The sequence below is a fragment of the Prinia subflava genome, chromosome 17, assembly GCF_021018805.1.
Source record: "Prinia subflava isolate CZ2003 ecotype Zambia chromosome 17, Cam_Psub_1.2, whole genome shotgun sequence".
NCBI classification, from domain to species: domain Eukaryota; kingdom Metazoa; phylum Chordata; class Aves; order Passeriformes; family Cisticolidae; genus Prinia; species Prinia subflava.
The window spans coordinates 2,274,653-2,292,452 of NC_086263.1; the positions used below are offsets into that span (position 1 = coordinate 2,274,653).

The 17,800-nt window shown below is 69.2% G+C and overlaps 2 protein-coding genes across 4 annotated transcripts in view; one reads left to right on the plus strand and one right to left on the minus strand.

Annotated features, from left to right (window-relative positions):
* The window catches only part of CORO7 (coronin 7), a 38,440-nt gene extending 30,497 nt beyond the window's left edge, over positions 1-7,943 (plus strand). Inside the window, exons 10-31 of one of the 3 annotated variants that reach the window (XM_063414108.1) lie at positions 647-701; positions 885-942; positions 1,032-1,177; positions 1,608-1,703; positions 1,774-1,926; positions 2,049-2,181; positions 2,260-2,435; positions 2,510-2,618; positions 2,721-2,807; positions 2,895-3,037; positions 3,109-3,213; positions 3,325-3,410; positions 3,484-3,625; positions 3,725-3,814; positions 3,891-4,007; positions 4,089-4,224; positions 4,331-4,422; positions 4,505-4,591; positions 5,931-6,015; positions 6,451-6,590; positions 6,984-7,049; positions 7,241-7,943. In XM_063414108.1, the coding sequence (XP_063270178.1) occupies positions 647-701; positions 885-942; positions 1,032-1,177; positions 1,608-1,703; positions 1,774-1,926; positions 2,049-2,181; positions 2,260-2,435; positions 2,510-2,618; positions 2,721-2,807; positions 2,895-3,037; positions 3,109-3,213; positions 3,325-3,410; positions 3,484-3,625; positions 3,725-3,814; positions 3,891-4,007; positions 4,089-4,224; positions 4,331-4,422; positions 4,505-4,591; positions 5,931-6,015; positions 6,451-6,590; positions 6,984-7,049; positions 7,241-7,327 (2,389 nt within the window). In that variant the 3' untranslated portion in view covers positions 7,328-7,943. Of the gene's footprint in view, positions 1-646; positions 702-884; positions 943-1,031; positions 1,178-1,607; positions 1,704-1,773; positions 1,927-2,048; positions 2,182-2,259; positions 2,436-2,509; positions 2,619-2,720; positions 2,808-2,894; positions 3,038-3,108; positions 3,214-3,324; positions 3,411-3,483; positions 3,626-3,724; positions 3,815-3,890; positions 4,008-4,088; positions 4,225-4,330; positions 4,423-4,504; positions 4,592-4,669; positions 4,833-5,056; positions 5,441-5,930; positions 6,016-6,450; positions 6,591-6,983; positions 7,050-7,240 lie in introns of those variants that run through there. The other 2 variants (XM_063414106.1, XM_063414107.1) reach the window with 2 other exon arrangements.
* Positions 7,893-16,143, minus strand: GLIS2 (GLIS family zinc finger 2). Its single transcript, XM_063414110.1, has 6 exons — positions 15,987-16,143; positions 11,842-12,220; positions 11,255-11,431; positions 10,663-10,796; positions 9,995-10,113; positions 7,893-9,888 (listed from the first exon to the last, which is right to left on the minus strand). The coding sequence occupies exons 2-6, from the start codon at positions 12,202-12,204 to the stop codon at positions 9,101-9,103; spliced, it is 1,581 nt and encodes a 526-aa protein (XP_063270180.1). The 5' UTR covers positions 12,205-12,220; positions 15,987-16,143; the 3' UTR covers positions 7,893-9,100.
* Positions 16,144-17,800: the final 1,657 nt, after the last annotated feature.

The following is a 17,800-nucleotide window of genomic DNA, read 5'->3' on the forward strand; positions in this document are numbered from 1 at the left end:
AGCATTCCCTGTGGTCCCCTCCTGCCACCGAGTGTCCCCCCTGTCATGGTCCCCTCTGGCCATGGAGAAAGTCCTGACCAAGCACCCCCCAGCCATGGAGCGCCCTGGCTGCGGTCTGGGACAGGGTGCGGGACAGGGAGCAGGGACACGCTCCAGCTGGCACAGCCGGGCCGCAGGGCACTCCCGGGGCTGGCAGGCTCCACAGGTGCCGGGGTGTGCCACGCGCCCGCCCTGAACTGGCCAAGCCGGCCCGGCCGGCCTCGGGGCAGCCCTGCGGGTGCCGGAGGCTTCCCCGGGTGAGGCCAGGTGCCGTGGCTGGGCACAGGGAGCAGGGCAGGCAGCAGGATGCTCCACGGCTGGGCATGGCTTCAGAGCGGGCACTGTGCAGCCGGGGCTGGAAGCAGGTGGCAGTGGCATCCTGCTGCCAGCCTGTCAGCCCAGGCTGCGACAGTGAGGGTTGTCACTTGGGGACCAGCCCTGCATCCCCCAGCACGGTGCTGCCCTCCCATAGCAGCATGGCCTTATCCTGCCCCACGCTTCCCCAGGACGAGGCTTGGGGTGTGCACTGGGGGGGAACAGGATCCACCCCCACATCCATTGGGGTGCCCACGGGGGCCCCCGGCTCAGCACTCCCCTTCCCTTGCAGGGTGACCATCCCGCTGTATGATGCCGACACAGGGCTGCTGGTGCTGGCAGGGAAGGTGAGGTGCCATGGTTGGGGGGTCTAGGGAGGCACTGGGGGGACAGGAGGATGCAGGAGGGTGTAGTGAGGTGCAGCTTGGTGCATGTGAGTGCACCAGTGGAGTACAGGAGGGTGCATGTGGGTGCAGTGGGGTGCTTCCTACAGCCCTGCTCATTTCCTGTCCCCACCACCTCTCTTCCAGGGGGAAAACCTTCTGTACTGCTTCGAGGTGGCCCCTGCACAGCCAGCACTCACCCAGGGTAAGCAGGTCCCATCCCACCCATATCTCCCCTGGGGGGCTCACCACTGCCTGGCCACCCACCCCAGGGCCACCCTGCCTGTCCCGCAGTGACCCAGTGCCGGACGGAGGGCAGCACGCGGGGGCTGGCGGCCGTGCCACGCCTGGCCCTGGATGTCATGGCCTGCGAGGTGCTCCGTGTCCTGCAGCTCACTGACACTGCCCTGGTCCCTGTCAGCTACCTGGTGCCACGCAAGGTAAGGGGACCCTGTGGTGGGCACTGTCTCATAGGTGCCTGGTGTCATCTCACGGGTGACATCTCACCAGCACTGGGTGACAAAGAGGACCTGGCTGCAGTGAGACCTCAGTCCCCAGCTGGGGAGAGGAATGGAGGTCAAACCTGGATGCTGATGGTGGGTTGCTGGATTTGGGAAGCCAGGCGCTGTGTGCAGGATTGGGGTGCTGGAGAGTGGATGCTGACAGCTGGGTGCCACCTGCTGGGTGCTGTTGTGCAGTGGGTGCTGTTGTGCAGTGGGTGCTGGGCACTTCAGGCAGCGGAAGTTTGGGTGCTGGGTAGGGTCTGGGTGCTAGAAGTGTCTGGGGGTGTCCAGGGGTGCCTCAGCTGCAGCAGGACAGAGGCTGTGGGATTTTGGGAACACCCTTCTCACCCCATACCCTCTCCCACAGTCTGTCCAGGAGTTCCATGAGGACCTGTTCCCTGACTGCACAGGGACACTGCCAGCCACCGATGCCCAAGGCTGGTGGGCAGGGGACAGCCAGCAGGTCAGTGTCATCTGGGGGGGTTGTCCTTGCTGGTGTCATTGCCCCATGCCCACTGTTGTGCTCAATGCAGGTAGGGAGGGTGAGTCTGCACCCTGCACGGAGACCCACGGAGACCTTCACGTCCCCCGTCATTGCTGGTACTGGTCCCACCAACACTGGCCACACTGACGCTGACACTGGCCACGCTGACGCCGACACTGGCCACGCCGACACCGACCAGAGTGTGAGCATGGGGCGCTGGGAAAGTGCACTGAATGCTGACGGGGTGGGGTCCCTGCTGCCCTCATCCCACAAGACAAAGCCAGGGTGCCAGCACCCCCTGCCCACTGGCTCTCTGTCCCATAGGAAGCCAGTGGCTACTCCTCGCCATCCTCACTGGCCTCACCAAGCAGCGCGGCCACCTCGCTCTCAGCCAGCACCGGCCCTTCCAGCGGCTTTGCCAGCAGCCCCAGCCAGAAGTCCCTGCAGAGCATTTTGGGTGAGCGGGCAGCGGGGTGGGCTCGGGGTGCCCCACTGGGGGGATTCAGGGTGCTGACCCACCCCTCGCCTGCTGCAGGGCCCAGCTCGCGCTTCCGGCACGCGCAGGGCCGGGTGCTGCACCGGGACCACCACCTCACCAACCTGCGGGGGCTCAGCCTCACCACGCCGGGCGAGAGCGACGGCTTCTGCGCCAACCCCCAGCGCGTCGCCCTGCCCCTGCTCTCCGCCGGCGGCCAGATCGCCGTCCTCGAGGTAGCCCGGTGAGGTGTGGAGGCCAGCACGGCGCTGTGTGTGCCCTGCTGGTGACCCCCGGCTCTCTGCCACAGCTCTCCAAGCCCGGCCGGCTCCCCGACGTGGCCGTGCCCACCATCCAGAACGGCGCAGCGGTGGCCGACCTCACCTGGGACCCCTTCGACCCGCGGCGCCTCGCTGTCGGTACGTGTGTGCCAGCCCTGCCGGGGCGTGCCCGGAGAGCCCCCCAGCTCCAGGCGTGCCAGATCCCCCCATTAACCACTGCCCATCCCTTGTGGGGCACAGCGGGCGAGGACGCCAGGATCCGGCTGTGGCGGGTCCCTGAGGGAGGGCTGCAGGAGACCCTACAGGAGCCTGAAGCTATTCTCCAAGGTGAGGGAACCCCAGCCCACACTGGGGACAAACCAGCCCGGTGGCACACACAGCTGGGGACAACCACGCACTGCTGAACCTCACCAGGTCACACGGAAAAGATTTACTCCATCCGCTTCCACCCCATGGCATCCGATCTCCTGGTTTCCTCCTCCTACGACATGACTGTGCGGGTCTGGGAGCTGAGCGCTGGGCGGGAAGTCTTGTGCCTGCAGGGACACACGGATCAGGTAAGGGATGACAAATCCAGGGACACCCGAGAGGCAACCTTGGGACATTTGCACAACATCTCTCTCTCCAGATTTTCAGCATGGCTTGGAGCCCGGATGGGAAGAAGCTGGCAACAGTGTGCAAAGACGGACGGATACGGCTCTATGAGCCACGGCGCAGCTCTCAGCCTCAACAGGTACAATCCCAGCACTGTGCAGGGCTGGAGAGTGGGATGGGGTGCCCTATGGGCACGTGACTGCACCCCCAGCTCTCTCGGAGCAGGCAGGGTGACCTTCACCCCATGCAGGAGGGCCCAGGTCCCGAGGGGGGACGCGGAGCACGCCTGGTTTGGGTTTGTGGTGGTGACTACCTCCTGGTGTCCGGCTTTGACAGGTAAGGAGGGGGGCACACACCAGGGCAGGGGTCCCTGAGCACAATGCTTGCTCTCACTGTCGCCTCCCCACAGCCGCAGCGAGAGGAGGCTCCTCCTGTACCGGGCACAGGCCCTGCCTGAAGGACCCTTGTCTGTCCTTGGTTTGGATGTGGCCCCTTCCACCCTCCTGCCCTTTTACGATGAGGATACCAGTGTTGTCTTCCTCACTGGAAAGGTGAGGGCTTGTCCTCCAGAAAACTGTGGGGCTCCCTGCCTACAGCACCCCACAATGTGGAGGGACCCTCCGTGCCCCTTGACAGCCTCCTCTCCCCAGGGTGACACCAGAGTCTTCCTCTATGAAGTGACGCCCGAGCCGCCCTATTTTCTTGAGTGCAACAGCTTCACCTCCAATGAACCCCATAAGGTAAAGGGGGATACGCTGCCTGTCCCTGACCCCCTACCTGTGCTGCCAGACCTCACTCACACCCCCACCCCACCAGGGTTTCGTCTTCCTGCCCAAAACGGCATGCGAGGTGCGGGAGGTGGAGTTCGCCCGGGCGCTGCGCCTGGGGCAGAGCACCTTGGAGCCCGTGGCTTTCCATGTGCCACGCGTCAAGGTAGGTGCCAGGGGGGCTGGCTGTGTTTTGGGAGGGGGACAGGAGGCAGGGCACCCCCCTGAGCGCCCCTTGCCCCCGCAGAAGGAGTACTTCCAGGACGATCTCTACCCGCCAACCCGCGTGTGGTGGGAGCCAGTGCTGGGTGCAGGTGCCTGGCTGGACGGGCAGGACGGGCAGCAGCGCCGTGCCAGCCTGCGCCCTGCAGACATGGTGCCAGGTGGGTGCAGGGGCTGGGCGAGGATCCCCGGCCCCCAGGCATGGCTGGGGGGGCTTTAGTCAATGGGGCAAAGCCCTCCCGCCCCATGGTGACGCCGCTCTCACAGTGAGTGAGGCCCCGAAAGAGGCTCCGGCTCGGAAGTTTGTCCCTGCGTCCGTGTACCTGGAGGAGAAGACTGATGAGCAGAAGAAGGAGGAGGTGAGTTCCGGGATGCCCACCCTGCAGCGGGGCCGGGGGTGATGCCCCACGCCCCACGGCTCTGCCCGGCCTCTCCCCACAGCTCCTCAATGCCATGGTGGCCAGGCTGGGCAACAGGGATGACCCACTGCCCCAGGACTCCTTCGAGGGCGTGGACGAGGACGAGTGGGTGAGTGCGGGAGGGACACACGACCCCCGGGTGGGTCGCACCGGCCCCGCCGCGCCCTTCACCCCCGGCCTCCCGCAGGACTAGGCTGGAGCCCGCACCCCAGGAGCCCCCGGGACCCGCACCCGCCGTGCCGGCGAGGCGACCAGGAGGAGGAGGAAGAGGAGGAGGAGGAAGAGGAGGCGCAGGGCCCGCCGCGGGCAGGACCCGCTATTAAAGCCGCTGCACCAGCACCGTGTCCTGCCGTGATCCTGGGACACCGGGGGGGACACGGGGAGCGGAAATGGGGGACACACAGGGAATAAGGGGGCATGTGGACCGGGGGCGACACAGGGACCGGCTCCAGGGGCATACGGCGATCGGGGTGATGCAGGGACCGACAGCAAGGGGACACGGTAACCGAGGGGGACATGAGGACGGGGGCGGGGGTATGCAAAGACAGGCCCCGGGTGGACACAGGGACCGACACGGGGGGACACGGAAATGGGGGAGAACACAGGGACGGAGGGGGGCACAGACACCGCGGCAGAGGGGAACACGGGGACCGGGGGGACACAGGGACCGGCAGCGACGGGAAACCGGACGGCTACCAGGGCGGTACAAGAAGGTCACCGGGACGGGCACCGGGATAACACAGGGACCGGGGATGGGGGGGCACGGGGACCGGGGGGATACGGGGCCGAGGGCGGGGAAGTCGCGCCCCACCGGCCGGGCCTCCCGCGCAGGGAGGCCGCCAGAGGGCGCTGTGCCTGCGGAGGGGACGCTCCGCCCGCGCCGCCGCCTCTCGGTGTCCGCCGTGACCCTCACCCCCGGCCACGTGACCGCCGGGGCGGAAGCGGCGGCGGGGACATGGTGAGAGGGGACGGGGGGACGGGGCGGGGGGGACACCGGGACGGGGAGCAGAGCTAAGGCTGCACAGAGCCCGAGGAGGGATAGCGATGTGAATGTGCCAAGCACCTGGTTCCGGGAGGGCCAGAGCCAGTGGAGACGCGACAGGGGCGGGGAAGGGGTCACAGGACCAGGGAAGGGGGAGAAGTCATGGGAAGGGGTGACAGGGACAGTGAAAGGCGAGAAGGGAGAGGGGAGAGAGTCACAGCACCAGCGGAGAGGGGACAAGGCATGGGGACAGGAGAGCGGACCTAGCGAGGGGACGGGGTCTGGGAAAGGTATCACAGGGCCTGGGTGGGGGGACAGGGACAGGTACGGCCATGACAGAAGTCAGATGGGGTCAGAGCATACCGCCAGGGGATGGGAGAGGTGACAGAGCCAGGGTTGGGTAGGGCTGTGGGGAGGTGACAGGGCAAAGAGCCGTGGTGGCTGTGACAGGAGGGTGTCCCCGCAGGCCAAGTACCTGGCACAGATCATTCTGGTGGGGGCCCAGGTGGTGGGACGGGCCTTCATGCGGGCGCTGCGCCAGGAGTTTGCAGGTAGGAGCTGGGATGCTGCTCCGTGTGCCCACGCTGTCCTGCTGGGCACTGCTCTACATCCCCACCCTTTCCTGGCCATCCCAATGCTCCCTGTCCCCAGGCTGTGCCTTTAGGGGACACTGCCAGGTTGTCACAGGGCTCCGTCCTGGCCCTGGCACCACTGCCAGGCTCCCAGAGATCCTGGCACCCCGAAGGGCAGAGTGGGATAATCCCTGGGACGTGGCAGCCCCAGCCCTGCCTTGCCTGTAGCAAACAGTGCCTGCCTGTTCCCCGCCACCTCCCTGGCACTGGGACAGCATCCAGGTGGCCCCAGGGGTGGCTGGGTGGGGACAGAGGGGACACCGGGGTCTGAGCACCTCAAAGTGCAGGGGCTTTGCTGCCTGAGGGCCGGGGTGGCAGGGGTGGCACGGGGCACTCAGGCCCCGCTGTCCCCAGCGAGCCAGGCCGCAGCTGATGCCCGAGGACGCGCCGAGAGGCCCCAGTCTGCTGCCGCCTCCAGGATCATCGGCATCAGCCTCCAGGAAGCTCAGCAGATCCTCAACGTCTCCAGCCTCAACCCAGAGGAGATCCAGAAGGTAGAGGCTTCCCTGGAGCCAGGGAGGGATGGTGCTGGCCTGGCCTGGCCTGGCCTGGCCTGGCCAAGGGTGCTGCTATGCACGGGGGTGGCAGCGGGTCCCCCGTGCTGTTGTGGGCCCAGTTAATCACAGTTTGAGAGTTCCCTGCCCCGGCTGGAGCAGCCCTCCAGGCTTGGCCTCTGCCTCTGCCCAGCGGGGCTGCTCAGGGAAGGGATGTGGGATCTCTGGAGGTGCCCAGCTGGGAGCATGGGGACTCCCCAGGGGTGTCAGGCAGAGCCAGCCATGTCCCCAGGATCACTCTTAAGCAGTGCTCTGGAGAGTGGAGGCTGCCAGCGTTTGGGACTGGGAATGGCAGGGGTGGAGGGGGCTCTGACCCAGAGCTTCTCTCGGCAGAACTACGACCACTTGTTCAAGGTGAACGACAAATCAGTGGGAGGCTCCTTCTACCTGCAGTCCAAGGTGAGCACCGGGAGCAGCAGAGAGGGGGCTGCACCTTCCCCTGCCTGGGTTGGGACAGGCAGAGCCTGGAGATCCCCATGGATGAGGCGGGGGGGGGCTGGGGCACCCCGTCCCTGTGTGTCACCACGTCCCTGTGTGTCACCCCATCCCTGTGTGTCACCCCACCCCTCCATGTCACCCGTGTCCCACAGGTGGTGAGGGCCAAGGAGCGGCTGGACGAGGAGCTGCGCATCCAGGCCAAGGGTGACAAGGAGAAGGGGCGGAAGGCTGAGACGTGACTCCTGCCACCCCTGCCCCCTGTGCCCCTCACCCTTAACTTATAGGTAGCCAATAAACACCATGTCCTCCAGCACCTGGCCTGGCTGCTTCACACCCCGGGAGGGAGCGGGGACCTGCCTGCCTGGCGCTGCCCCGGAGGGATCGGCCCCTTCGAGGGGCTGCGTTTGTCAGGGGGAGGAGGAGGCAGCTGGGGAAGAAGGGGTGTCCCCAGGGCATTGAGACTGCCAGGGCTCAAATGGCACTGGGGGAGGCTGCAGGAGCTATTTTTGGTGGGAAGGCTGGATGCTCCTGGACTGAGGGCACAGCTACCTCTGGCTCCATACCCTGGGAGTGCTGTGCCATTACCTTCGCTCTGTGGATGGCGGCAGTGAGGGGACGCCCTGTGGCTGTCCCCACCTGCTGGCAGGTTTCACTGGTGCCAGGCTGCCTCAGCGTGGGGACACGGCTGGGGATCAGGCAGGGCCAGCCGTGCCCCCAAGGTCACACCCGTCCCCCCCTGCACCCCTCTGTCCCCAGCGTGGGCTCCTTGCCATTACCACCACGACCACGGACTGAAACAGGAACTTACTTCAACTTCACTTTATTGTTTTCTTAATAAACTTCCTCTCCCCTGGACGAATATAGTGTTACAGTCGTTAGCTTATCTCGTACTTGTGCAGTCCTTACACGCTACGCTAACAGCGATGGAGCCCAACAGGAGGAAAATAAAAACAACCCAGAAACTACGATAGAAAGGCACTTCGAGACCGTTAAAATACTGATGTCCTGGAATGTGCAACAACAAACCGACGAGGAGCGAGGAGACGTTTCACCGGCCGGGGCGGCCTGGTCGAGGGCCCGCAGCCATGCTGGGCTAGGGCAGCGCCGGGCGGCCGCGGTGAGGGCAGGGAGGCCGGCTCCCTGCGGGGCTCCTCCAGCACGGAAGGGTGGCACTGGGGAGACCCCCCTGGCTCGGAGCAAGCGGGGCGTGTGTGTGTGACCCCGGGGGAGGCTCCGAGCTGCGCCCGCACTGAGACTTAGGCTGGGCACGCCAAGGAACGGGTGCCCACAGCCGGTGCCCGCAGCCGTGCCCGCGCTGCCCACATGCGCTCGCGGTGCGTGGTTAGGTATGAACGTAGCTAGAGGGGGGCTGTGCCCCGGCGAGCAGCACACGCGGCCGTGTGCCTTGTCACGGGAGGGCCGGGGAGGGAGGAGAGGGGCAGGACGCGGGCGGGCGCCAGGCCGGCAGTGCCCAGCCAGCTGGGCCCGGCACGGGGTGCCGAGGCTGCGGCACTGCCCGCACCGTGCGGGGTGGGATGGCACGGCCCGGCACGGCCCGGCACGGCTCGGGGCTGCGGGAGCGGCTGGCCCCTCGGCTGTGCCCCGCTGTCCGTGCGGCAGGAGCCCGGGGGCTGCAGCCCCCCACGGCAGCACCGAGGGCTCGGGCAGGGAGACGCCGAGTCAGCGGAAGCAGGAGAGCCCAAGCGGGACCCTGTCGGAGCAGGGGGCTGGTCGAGAAATAAATAGCGGCGTATCCGGCTGCCCAGGGCCGGGGGGGCGGGCAGGGGGACCCCCCTGTGCCCCACCTGCCCCCAGCATGGGGTCGCAGCTGGCTCCGGCCGCCGAGGGATTATTGCTTTTCTCAGAAGAGTCCGTTCTTCTTTCGTGACGGGTAAAAGCACGAGCGAGGCCCCGCAGGGCTGCAGGGGGTGGAGGGGTGTCGTGTCCCCGGTCCCCAGGGAGCGGGATCTGCCCGCGGGGCCGGCGGCTGACCCCGGGCATCGTCGGGCCCCTCAGTTGACAGCGGCGGGTTTGAGCAGCAGGGAGCCGGGGGGGATGAGCACCCAGCCGGGGGGCAGCGCCTCGGGGCTGCCCCCCGAGCTGACACCGGCCGAGAGGTCGAGCACGGCCCCCGGCAGCAGTGCCAGATTCTCGGGGGGCACCCGCGGCCGCCCCGCCTCCGTCCTTTCGCCCCTCTCCTTCCGGCTCTCCAGCCCCTTGCCCGCCTTGGGCGGCCGCCCCTCCGCCCCGCTGCCCTTCTCCCCCTCGGCCTTGGCCCCGCCGGCCAGCAGCGACATGACGGGCAGGCCCAGCCCGGCCGCGAAGGGCGAGGGCAGCAGCGGGCTCTTGGCCAAGTTCAAGGGGCCGCCGTTGAGGGGCAGGACGGGGCCGGGCAGCGCGGGCAGGGCGCCCGCAGCCCCGCAGCCCAGGGCGCTGAGGTCGAGCGGAGCCGGTGCCAAAGGGATGGGCAGCGCCGGCAGCCCCGGCGGGGCGAAGAGGGCGGCGGGGTTGGGGATGACGAGCTGCGCCCCGTTAACGTAGGGCACCTCCGCAGAGCCCAGGGGCGTTTTGGGGGGCGGGTGGACCTTGAGCATCTCCGGGTGCTCGGGGGACACAAAATGGCCGTGGGCTTTGATGTGCTTGCGGAGGGAGCTGGGGTCGGTGTAGCGCTTGTGGCAGCCCGGCATCTTGCAGGAGTAGGGCTTCTCCACGTAGTGGGTGCGGGTGTGCTTGAAGCGGTCGCTGGAGTTGGAGTAACGCTTGTTGCAGCCTTCGTAGGGGCAGATGTAGGGCTTCTCACCTGTGGGACAGCACTGCGTCTGCCGGGGGCACCAGCCCTGCCCCGTCCCCTGTGTCCCCCCGAGCCCCCCGCTCCCCCGTGAGGGCAGTGCGGGGGCTGCGCTCACCTGTGTGCGAGCGGTTGTGGATTTTCAGGTTCTCCAGGCGGGAGAAGCTCTTGTTGCAGGTGGGGCAGCGATGCGGCTTCTCGTTGGTGTGCGTCCGGATGTGGATCAGCATCTTGTACCTGCCGGGAGTGGGGCAATCACAGCATCAGGGAATGGGTTGGGTTGGGAAGACCTTAAAGGTTGTATCATTCAAACCCCCTGCCATGGCAGGGACACCTTCCACTATCCCAGGCTGCTCCAAGCCCTGTCCAGCCTGGCCTTGAGCACTGCCAGGAATCCAGGAGCAGCCTCAACTTCTCTGGGCACCCTGTGCCAGGGCCTCCCCATCCTCACAGGGAACAATTTCCTCCCAATATCCCATTAATCTCTCCTCTTTTAGTTTAAAACTGTTCATCCTTGTCCTGTCACTGTCTGCCCATGGAAGCATTGGGGAGGGAACATTAGGGAGGGGGTCAGCCCTGACTTCCAGGGCAAGTCCTTGTCCCTGTGCCTTGGCTATGGGGTGGGAGAAAAGGGACATCCAGGCTAGCACTGTCATCCAGCCCCCCCAGGACATCGCACCCTGCATGGGAGGGAGGGAGGGAGGGACATATGGAGGCTTCCTCTGCACATCCCCAGTGTTGGGGTCCTGCCTCCCCCAGGGATCTCCTGGAGCCCACCGTGCCCACCTGGCATTGAAGCCCCTGCCATGGCGGGCACAGCCCTCCCAGTGGCAGCAGTACCCCGCATCCTTCTCGGGCTTGACGTGGAAGTCATTGACGTGGTCCACCAGGTCTTGCAGGAGGTCAAAGAACTGGTTGCACTGTGGGCAGGAGGCTGGGGGTGAGGGAGCCCAGCAGGGTGGGCACCAGGGGGGCCAGCACTGCCATCATGGCCAGCACCTGCCCCCCATCCCACCCCAGCTCCCACCTGCACCCCACCTGCACCAGCATTTGGGGAAATGGAAATGGCCCTTTGCATGACCCCTGCCCCGTATCATCCACCAGCATCTCTGCACAGCACCCACCTCTCCATCACCACCTTTCCAGCCCTACTGCCCCTGCTCGGCCTCCCAGCCCCAAAACTTGCCCACAGCCCCAAAGAGCTCTGCCATGGCCTTCCAGCCCCGTGTCCTCTCCCCAGCCCCAAAATTCCTTTGTGTGCCCCCCACGCTTGCAATGCCCATGTGGTCTCCCAGCCCCTCATCACCACCTCCATCCCCTTAAAGCTCCCCCACACCCCCACCATAACCCCTCATGGCCCCCAGCCCTCCCTGCTGACCTTGGACCAGCGGCAGATGAGCTGCTTGGGCAGGGGCAGCTCGGGGGGGAGCCGTTTCTCCTTGCTGGGGGGCAGGAAGGCGGCGGGGGGCAGGTGCAGGGCCCCCCCAGCCCCCAGCGGCAGGAAGAACTGGAAGGAGCTGGGGAGGCCATCGATGTAGCGCAGGGACTGGAAATCCTGGAGCAGAGTCCAGATGGAGGAGCGGTGGGGGACAGGGCCAAACTGGAAGGAGACCCCCAGAGACCCCAGAACCTCCCAGAGACCCCAGAACCTCCCAGAGCCCCCCAGACACCCCCCCAGATATCCTTCCCTTAAGATCCCTTCATGTTCCCCAGAAGCTCCCTAGATCTGCAACCCCCCCTCAGGGACCCCAAAACCCCACAGAGACCCCCAGAGACACCCCAAACAGACCTCCCAGGAGCCACCCCGGGGATACCTCTGGGGTCAGGGGCCAGGGGGCCAGGCAGGTCGTCGGCCCCGGCTGTGTGTACACCGGCAGCACCGGGCACGCTGCCGAGGTCGGGAGCGCCCTCCGGGCACAGTCCCCATCGCTGGGGACACCTCGGGGGGCCCACGGCCGTACTTACGTGTGGGGTGAGCGGGCCGGGCAGGTCCCCGCTGCCCTGGCGCTCGGGGGACAGCGAGGCACTGCCAGCCGGAGACTCCCCCCCGGAGCGGGGCGAGAGGCTGAGGTCCACCACCGGCACGGCGGCCGGGAAGCGTCCATCCCGCGGCTCCACCAGCCTGGAGTGTCCCAGGAGCCCGGGGGACGGCGAGGCTGGCACGGCCCGGCGACCCCCCCGGCTGCCCCCTCGGCCCTCCCCGGCCGGCGGGGTGTCCGGGCGCTGGGGAGCGCGGGGTCGGGGGCCGGACGGGCCCCGCTTCTCGCGGGCAGCTCGCAGCTTGGAGATGCTCAGCTTGAGGTCCAGGGGCTCCTCCAGGGAATGCATGGTGCCGGGGTGGGCTCTGCGGGGGACACCCAGGGGTCACTGCAGGGCTGGGGGGCACCAGTGCCCCCCAGAGCATCGCCCCGGCCCGGCCCCATGGCAATGCCCGCTCTGTTCCGGGCTGGAGCACACGGTGCTGGCACGGAGACCGTGCCGTCCTTTCCGGCCACCCTGCCGCGGCCCCCTCCCGCAGCGGGCAAAGGGCAGGGCATGGCACCGGGCCCCCCCACCCGGCCCTTCGGTGTCCCCAGTGTGTCCTCTCCGTGTCGCCGGCACAGCCCCTTGGCCCATGACCAAAACTTGCCGGGGATTGCCAAATCCCCTGAGCACCCGCGGCGCTGGAGCTGTGGTGTCCCCATTCCGCCCCCCCCCCGGCTCCGTTCATCCATCCATCCGTCCGTCTGTCAGTCCCCGCGGGCCTGCCCCAGCGAGGCCTTTCCCAGCGGCAGAGCAGGGCGGTGGCGGCCACCAGCCCGGCGGTGACCCGGGCGGCCGAGCCCGCTGGCCCCAGCCCCGGAGGCGGCAGAGCTTCCTCCCCCGCCGGGGCCCCTTCCCCGCCGGCCAACGCCGCCGCTGCCGGGGCCGAGCAGGGGCTGCCGGCCGCACGGCGTGGCACGGAATGGCATGGAATGGCACAACACAATGCCACCCTCGTGGCTCGGCCGCCGCACATCTGGCGGGCAGCTGAGAACGGGCAGCTCGGTGCAGCAATGAGCGCCCGAGCCGGAGCCGAGGCCGTCCCCCGGCTGTGCCCCCGCGGCCACCCGCATCGCCCAGGGCAGGGTGGGGGCGGCCGAGGGGCCGTGTCGGGGGGCACGGCGCACCCAGCACACGTGGCAGCGGGGGGGCCCCTCCATCCCCACCCCGCCCCGGGGGGCCCGTCCCCCGCCCTGCCCCGCCGGAGGGGCCCCCCGCGCTGGCGGGGGTCCAGCCCGGCTCAGACGCTGAGGAATGCGGAGGAGCCGCGGGGGGCACGGGGCCCGGGCGGCGGGGCGGGGACCCCCCGCCTGCACCCCTGTGCTGGCCGAGGGGCCGGCCCCAGGGGGGGTTCCTGTCCCAGGCTCCCAGGGTGGGAGGAGCTGCCCCAAGGCATCTCATCACCCCGAGCCTCCCGCGGCCGTGGGGTCAGCCCCATAGCCGGGTCCCTCCTCTCCAGTAGGGGGGGTCCCCGCCTGAGAATCCACCTCCTCCCACCGCGGGAGAGGCTGCCCCATCTCAGCGCCCCATCTCCTGGTACAGGGACACCCACTGCGACTTCCCGGCCACGGGACCTGCCCACCGTGGGGCCCTTCCCCTCTGGGGGGTCATCACTCTGCGCCCCACCGCGGGATGTGCCCATGGGGTGTCCCCACCCTGAGCCCCACCATGGTTCTCGGGCTCCAGCAACCCCCATGTGCCCCGCAGCCTGGTGGCACAGCTCGGGGACAGACAGACATAGGGGCAGGACCCCACAGCTGGGGTGTGACAGCAGGACCCGCGGCCCAGGGAGTGGGACGGGGTCCCGGCAGCCCCCCAGCGACGGCGGTCCCGCGGCGGGGCCAGGCAAGGCGTCACTGCTGGTCCCGCCACGACGGTCCTGTCCTCACGTCCTCGGGGTTGGGAGGTTGGGGGGTCCCGGTGCGGGCGGGACTGGGTGGGGACCGCAGCCATCCCCGGGCGGGACGGGTGGGAAAGGGGCCTCCAGCCGCTGACGCCAGGGCTCCCAGCGCGGCCGCGGGCGGGCGAGCGGGCGGCTGCCAAACCACGCGGCCTCGGGAAACGGGGCGCCGCGGGGGCCCCGCCGGGATGGGGACGGGGACAAGCCCTGCGGTGGCTTGGCCGGACGCCCCAGCACCTGCGGCCCCCGCGCGAGGCCCCTGCCCGCTCCTGCCTGCCCCTGCCTGCTCTCCCCCCATGGCCTCTCCTGCCCGCGCCAGGCGCTGCCAGCCCAGCCCCAGCCCAGCTTCCCCCCCGCCACACCAGTTCGAACCAGTCCGGGGCTGGGCCCAGGGGCTTCGCAGTCCGGGTGGGGGCCGCTGAGATGGAGCCCGGGCGCGGGGGGAGCCCCCCCATCTCCACCAGCCAGGCTGGGGTCCCCTGGGCCCCCCACAATGCCTGGCCGCCGTCACGGCTGGGGGACCCGGGGTGACCCCGGTGCAGCAGGCGGGGTGCCAGGTCTCCAGGCTGCTGGCATCGCCGGGGTGTCGTGTATCCCCCCTCCAGCCCCAAACCCGCCAGGAATAGCACCGAGGGACCGCGGGGCAGAGGCTCCCGCGGCGCGGTGGGCTCGGGGCTGGCGGCGGTGAGGGACGACAGTGCCATCGCCAGGGGACGGTGACCCCGGGGCTCGGGGAGCGGGAGCGGTGCCAGCGCTGCAGGCAGGGCTCGGTCTCCGCCGCCGTGGCAATTGGCAGCGGCAGGCTGGCACCGCCGCCACGGGGGGCAGTCCCCGGAGCCCCCCGTGCCAGGGCAGCGTGGGTGGGTTGGCAGGATGCGGGTCATTGTCCCCACGGCTGCCGGCAGGGCACGGGCGCCCGCGGGACCCGCCATCGCTGCTTGTCCCGGTGCAGATGGTGCTGGCACTGCCACAGCCACCCCTCACAGCAGCCCACCGGTGCCTGACGGCTGGGGGGAGGGTCACATCCTGCTGGTAGCTCCATCTTGTCACTGTGGCCCTCCAGCACCCGTCACCCCACGGCAGCCGGGCTGACGGCAGCTGCCAAAGGTGTCCCCAGGAGTGGACACGGCTGTGGTCCCAGAGCTCAGGCCGGTGCCGTGGTTCCCCCTTCCCGGGCGTGTGGGGATCCTGGCAGAGGGCTGACACCAGCGCCTGCCACCCCGGGAGCAGCCCCACAGCAGAGCCGCCAGCGCCAGGGCCCCTGCCACCCCTGCCTGGGGACACAGCTGGAGCAGGCGGGGACAGCAGCGGGGTGGTCCCCAGCACCCAGCGGGTCAGCGCCCTGGGTGCGGCAGCACAGTGGGGATGGGGGCACATGGGGACCCTGGCTACGGGAGGTGGTGACAGCAGGGTGACAAAGGCAGAGGAAAGGGGAGGTGTCCACTGGCTGCAGGGTTTCTCCATGCTGGGCAGGGAACGAGCGCCTGCAGCAGTGCCTAGGGACATCGGGGACAATCTGTGGTCCCCGCTGCTGGCACCTCAGGGAGGGGGTCACGCCGTTCCAGTCCTCAAAACACCCGGCAATGGCACAGCCTGGGCTTGGCCACCCCACGCCTCAGCCCCACGAGGCCGTGGGATTGTCACCCCCCATGGTGGGGTCTGTCACTTCTCATGATGGGGAACGGGAGCTCCCCGCGAAGGGGACCGGGGTGACGGGTGGCAGCCGGGCGGTGGCACCGCCGGCGTGGGACCGGGATGGGGACGCCCTGCACCCCCCACCCAACGCCACCCTTTCTCCCCTCTCCCACCACGGGGACACTGGTGTGTCCCTGGCGGTGGCCGCAACCGGGCAGAGCCACCCCAGCACGTCCCCGCCGCAGCCCCCGCCCCACGGCCAAGGTCAGGACACCCGCCCGGGGTGCGGGGGGACAGCGGGTGACGGCCACCCTCCTGGCACCCAGCGGGCAGCAGGGAAGCCCCCTCTCTTCATCTCCTTCGGAGGTGCGGCGGGGCCACGTCCCCCCCGAGCCGCTCCCTGAGCGTGGGGGGCTGCAGGTGCCAAGGGACCCCCCGCACCCCCGAGAGTGGCGAGGAAGGGGCTCCCCGGAGGGTCCCCCCTCCCCCCGGCGGTGGCAGCATCCTCCTCATCGTCCTCCTCCCCTGCGCGGTGCCCGGAGCGCGATCGTACCTGCGGCGGGGGCTCAGCGCCGGGCGGGAAGCGGGGCGGGGTGCGGGGCTCGGCGGAGCGGGGCCCCCCGGGGCCGGTGCCGGGGCCGGTGCGGGGCGGCCGGGCCGCTCCGCCACATCCGCAGGGGCTGGGGGCGGGGGTGGCGGCGGCGGGGCTGGGCCCCCCCTGCCCGGTCCCGGGGGCGGCGGCGGGGCGGGGGCTCTGCCCGCCGTGATTTATGGCCGCCCCGCACCGAGCGGCCCGGCCCCGGCTGCGGGCGGCGCTGGGCGGGGGCGGGGGCGGCCCCTCCCCGCCCCCGCGGGGGGCACCGAGGGGCACCGAGCCCCGCCCCGGGGGGGGACCCGCGGGGGGAGACCCGCCACCCCCCCGCGCAAGGTCACCCCGACGCTGCGGCAGAGCCGACCCTCCTCCCCCGCGCGTCCCTGTCCCCCCCGCGCGTCCCTGTCCCCCCCGGGGACGTGGCGGGGCGGGGGGCGGCACCCACCGGAGCCCCCACCCCGTACCGGGGCGGCTCGGGGGGGAGGGTGGGGGTCACCCGGGGGAAATGGGGGGCGGGGGGGGATCCCCCTCCCCGCGGGAGCGGCGCCGCCCGCCCGCCGCGTGACGTCACAGAGCGGGGCTGGCGTCACGCCTGGCGGGGGCCCCCGCATGACGTCACCGGCGGGGGGGTTGTCCCGGGCCGCGGCTCCTTCCGGCGGCAGGATGTGGCGGGGCCGGCCCGGATGCTGCAGCCTCGCCGGGGGGGTCCCTCCCCCGGGCCCACGCGGGTGGCTGGCACACCCCACCCGTGATTTTATTTTGGGGGCGGAATGCAGCTGCGGTGTCCTCAACGGCCCTCCCGAAAAGGAGGGGGCAGGGAAGGGGGGACACAACATCGCCCCACGCGTTTTTTGTTTTGTTGTTTTATCTTTCTTTTTCTTTTTTTTTTTTTTTTTTTTTGTGGGGAAAGCTGCAGTGTCCCCAGCAGCGCCACTGTGAAAGGGAGGACACGCGGGGGAGGAAAGCACTGTCCCAGGCGGGTGGCTGAAGTCACACCCCACCAAAACACCCGTGGTTGTTTTGGTTTGGGTTTGGTTTTTTTTTTCGCAGGGGGAAATGCGGTGTCCTTCCTACAAAAGGGAGGGACACGCGGGGAGGAAGCACTGCTTCATGCGGACTTTTGGGTGGAGAGGGAGCTGCTGTGTCCCCAACAGCCCCACAAAAGGGGGGACGCGAGTGAGGGGCAGAATTGTCTCACGCGGACAGTTGAAACCACATCCCACCCGTGGTCTGGGGGTTTTTTGCTGGAGGGCAGATCTGCTGTGTCCCCAACAGCCCTGCAGCAGAACGGGGGACACGACTGCAGGGACAGTTTTGATCCACACAGGCGGCTGAAGCCACATCCTACGCGTGGTTTGGGGTTTTTTTTGGGGGGGCGGTGAGCCGCTGTGTCCCCAACATCCCCGCCACAAGCAGGGGAGACACGGGAGGGCAGCACTGTCCCGCGCGGGTGACCGCAATCCCACCCTACCCGAGGGATTTCCTCCGGGAGCGGGAGAAGCCCTTGTGTCCCCACCAGCCTCGCTGTCCGGGGGGGGCGCGGTGGTCCCCGAGCCGTGGGGGGACGCGCAGCCCCCGCGGTGGGGCCCCTGCGGGGGCCGGGCAGGGGGCCCAGGGGACACCCGGCAGAACCTGTCCTGCAGCTCCCAGCGGGGCCGGGCTGTGCGAGGGGGAGGGCTGAGCCCACCCTGCTCTGCGGGGCCGGGTCCTGCCCCTCCGGGGGGACAGCCCACCCCCAGGACCCCCTGGCGTTCCCGCTGCGGTGGCCCTGGACC

Bases quoted from the DNA above. Each gene is read 5' to 3' on its own strand.
- GLIS2 (XM_063414110.1), bottom strand. From the start codon at position 12,204: ATGCATTCCCTGGAGGAGCCCCTGGACCTCAAGCTGAGCATCTCCAAG. The intron at 11,432-11,841 runs GTAAGTACGGCC...ACTCTGCTCCAG, and splicing joins CCGGCCCGCTCACCCCACAC to GATTTCCAGTCCCTGCGCTA. The intron at 10,797-11,254 runs GTCAGCAGGGAG...TCCTGCCCACAG, and splicing joins TCATCTGCCGCTGGTCCAAG to TGCAACCAGTTCTTTGACCT.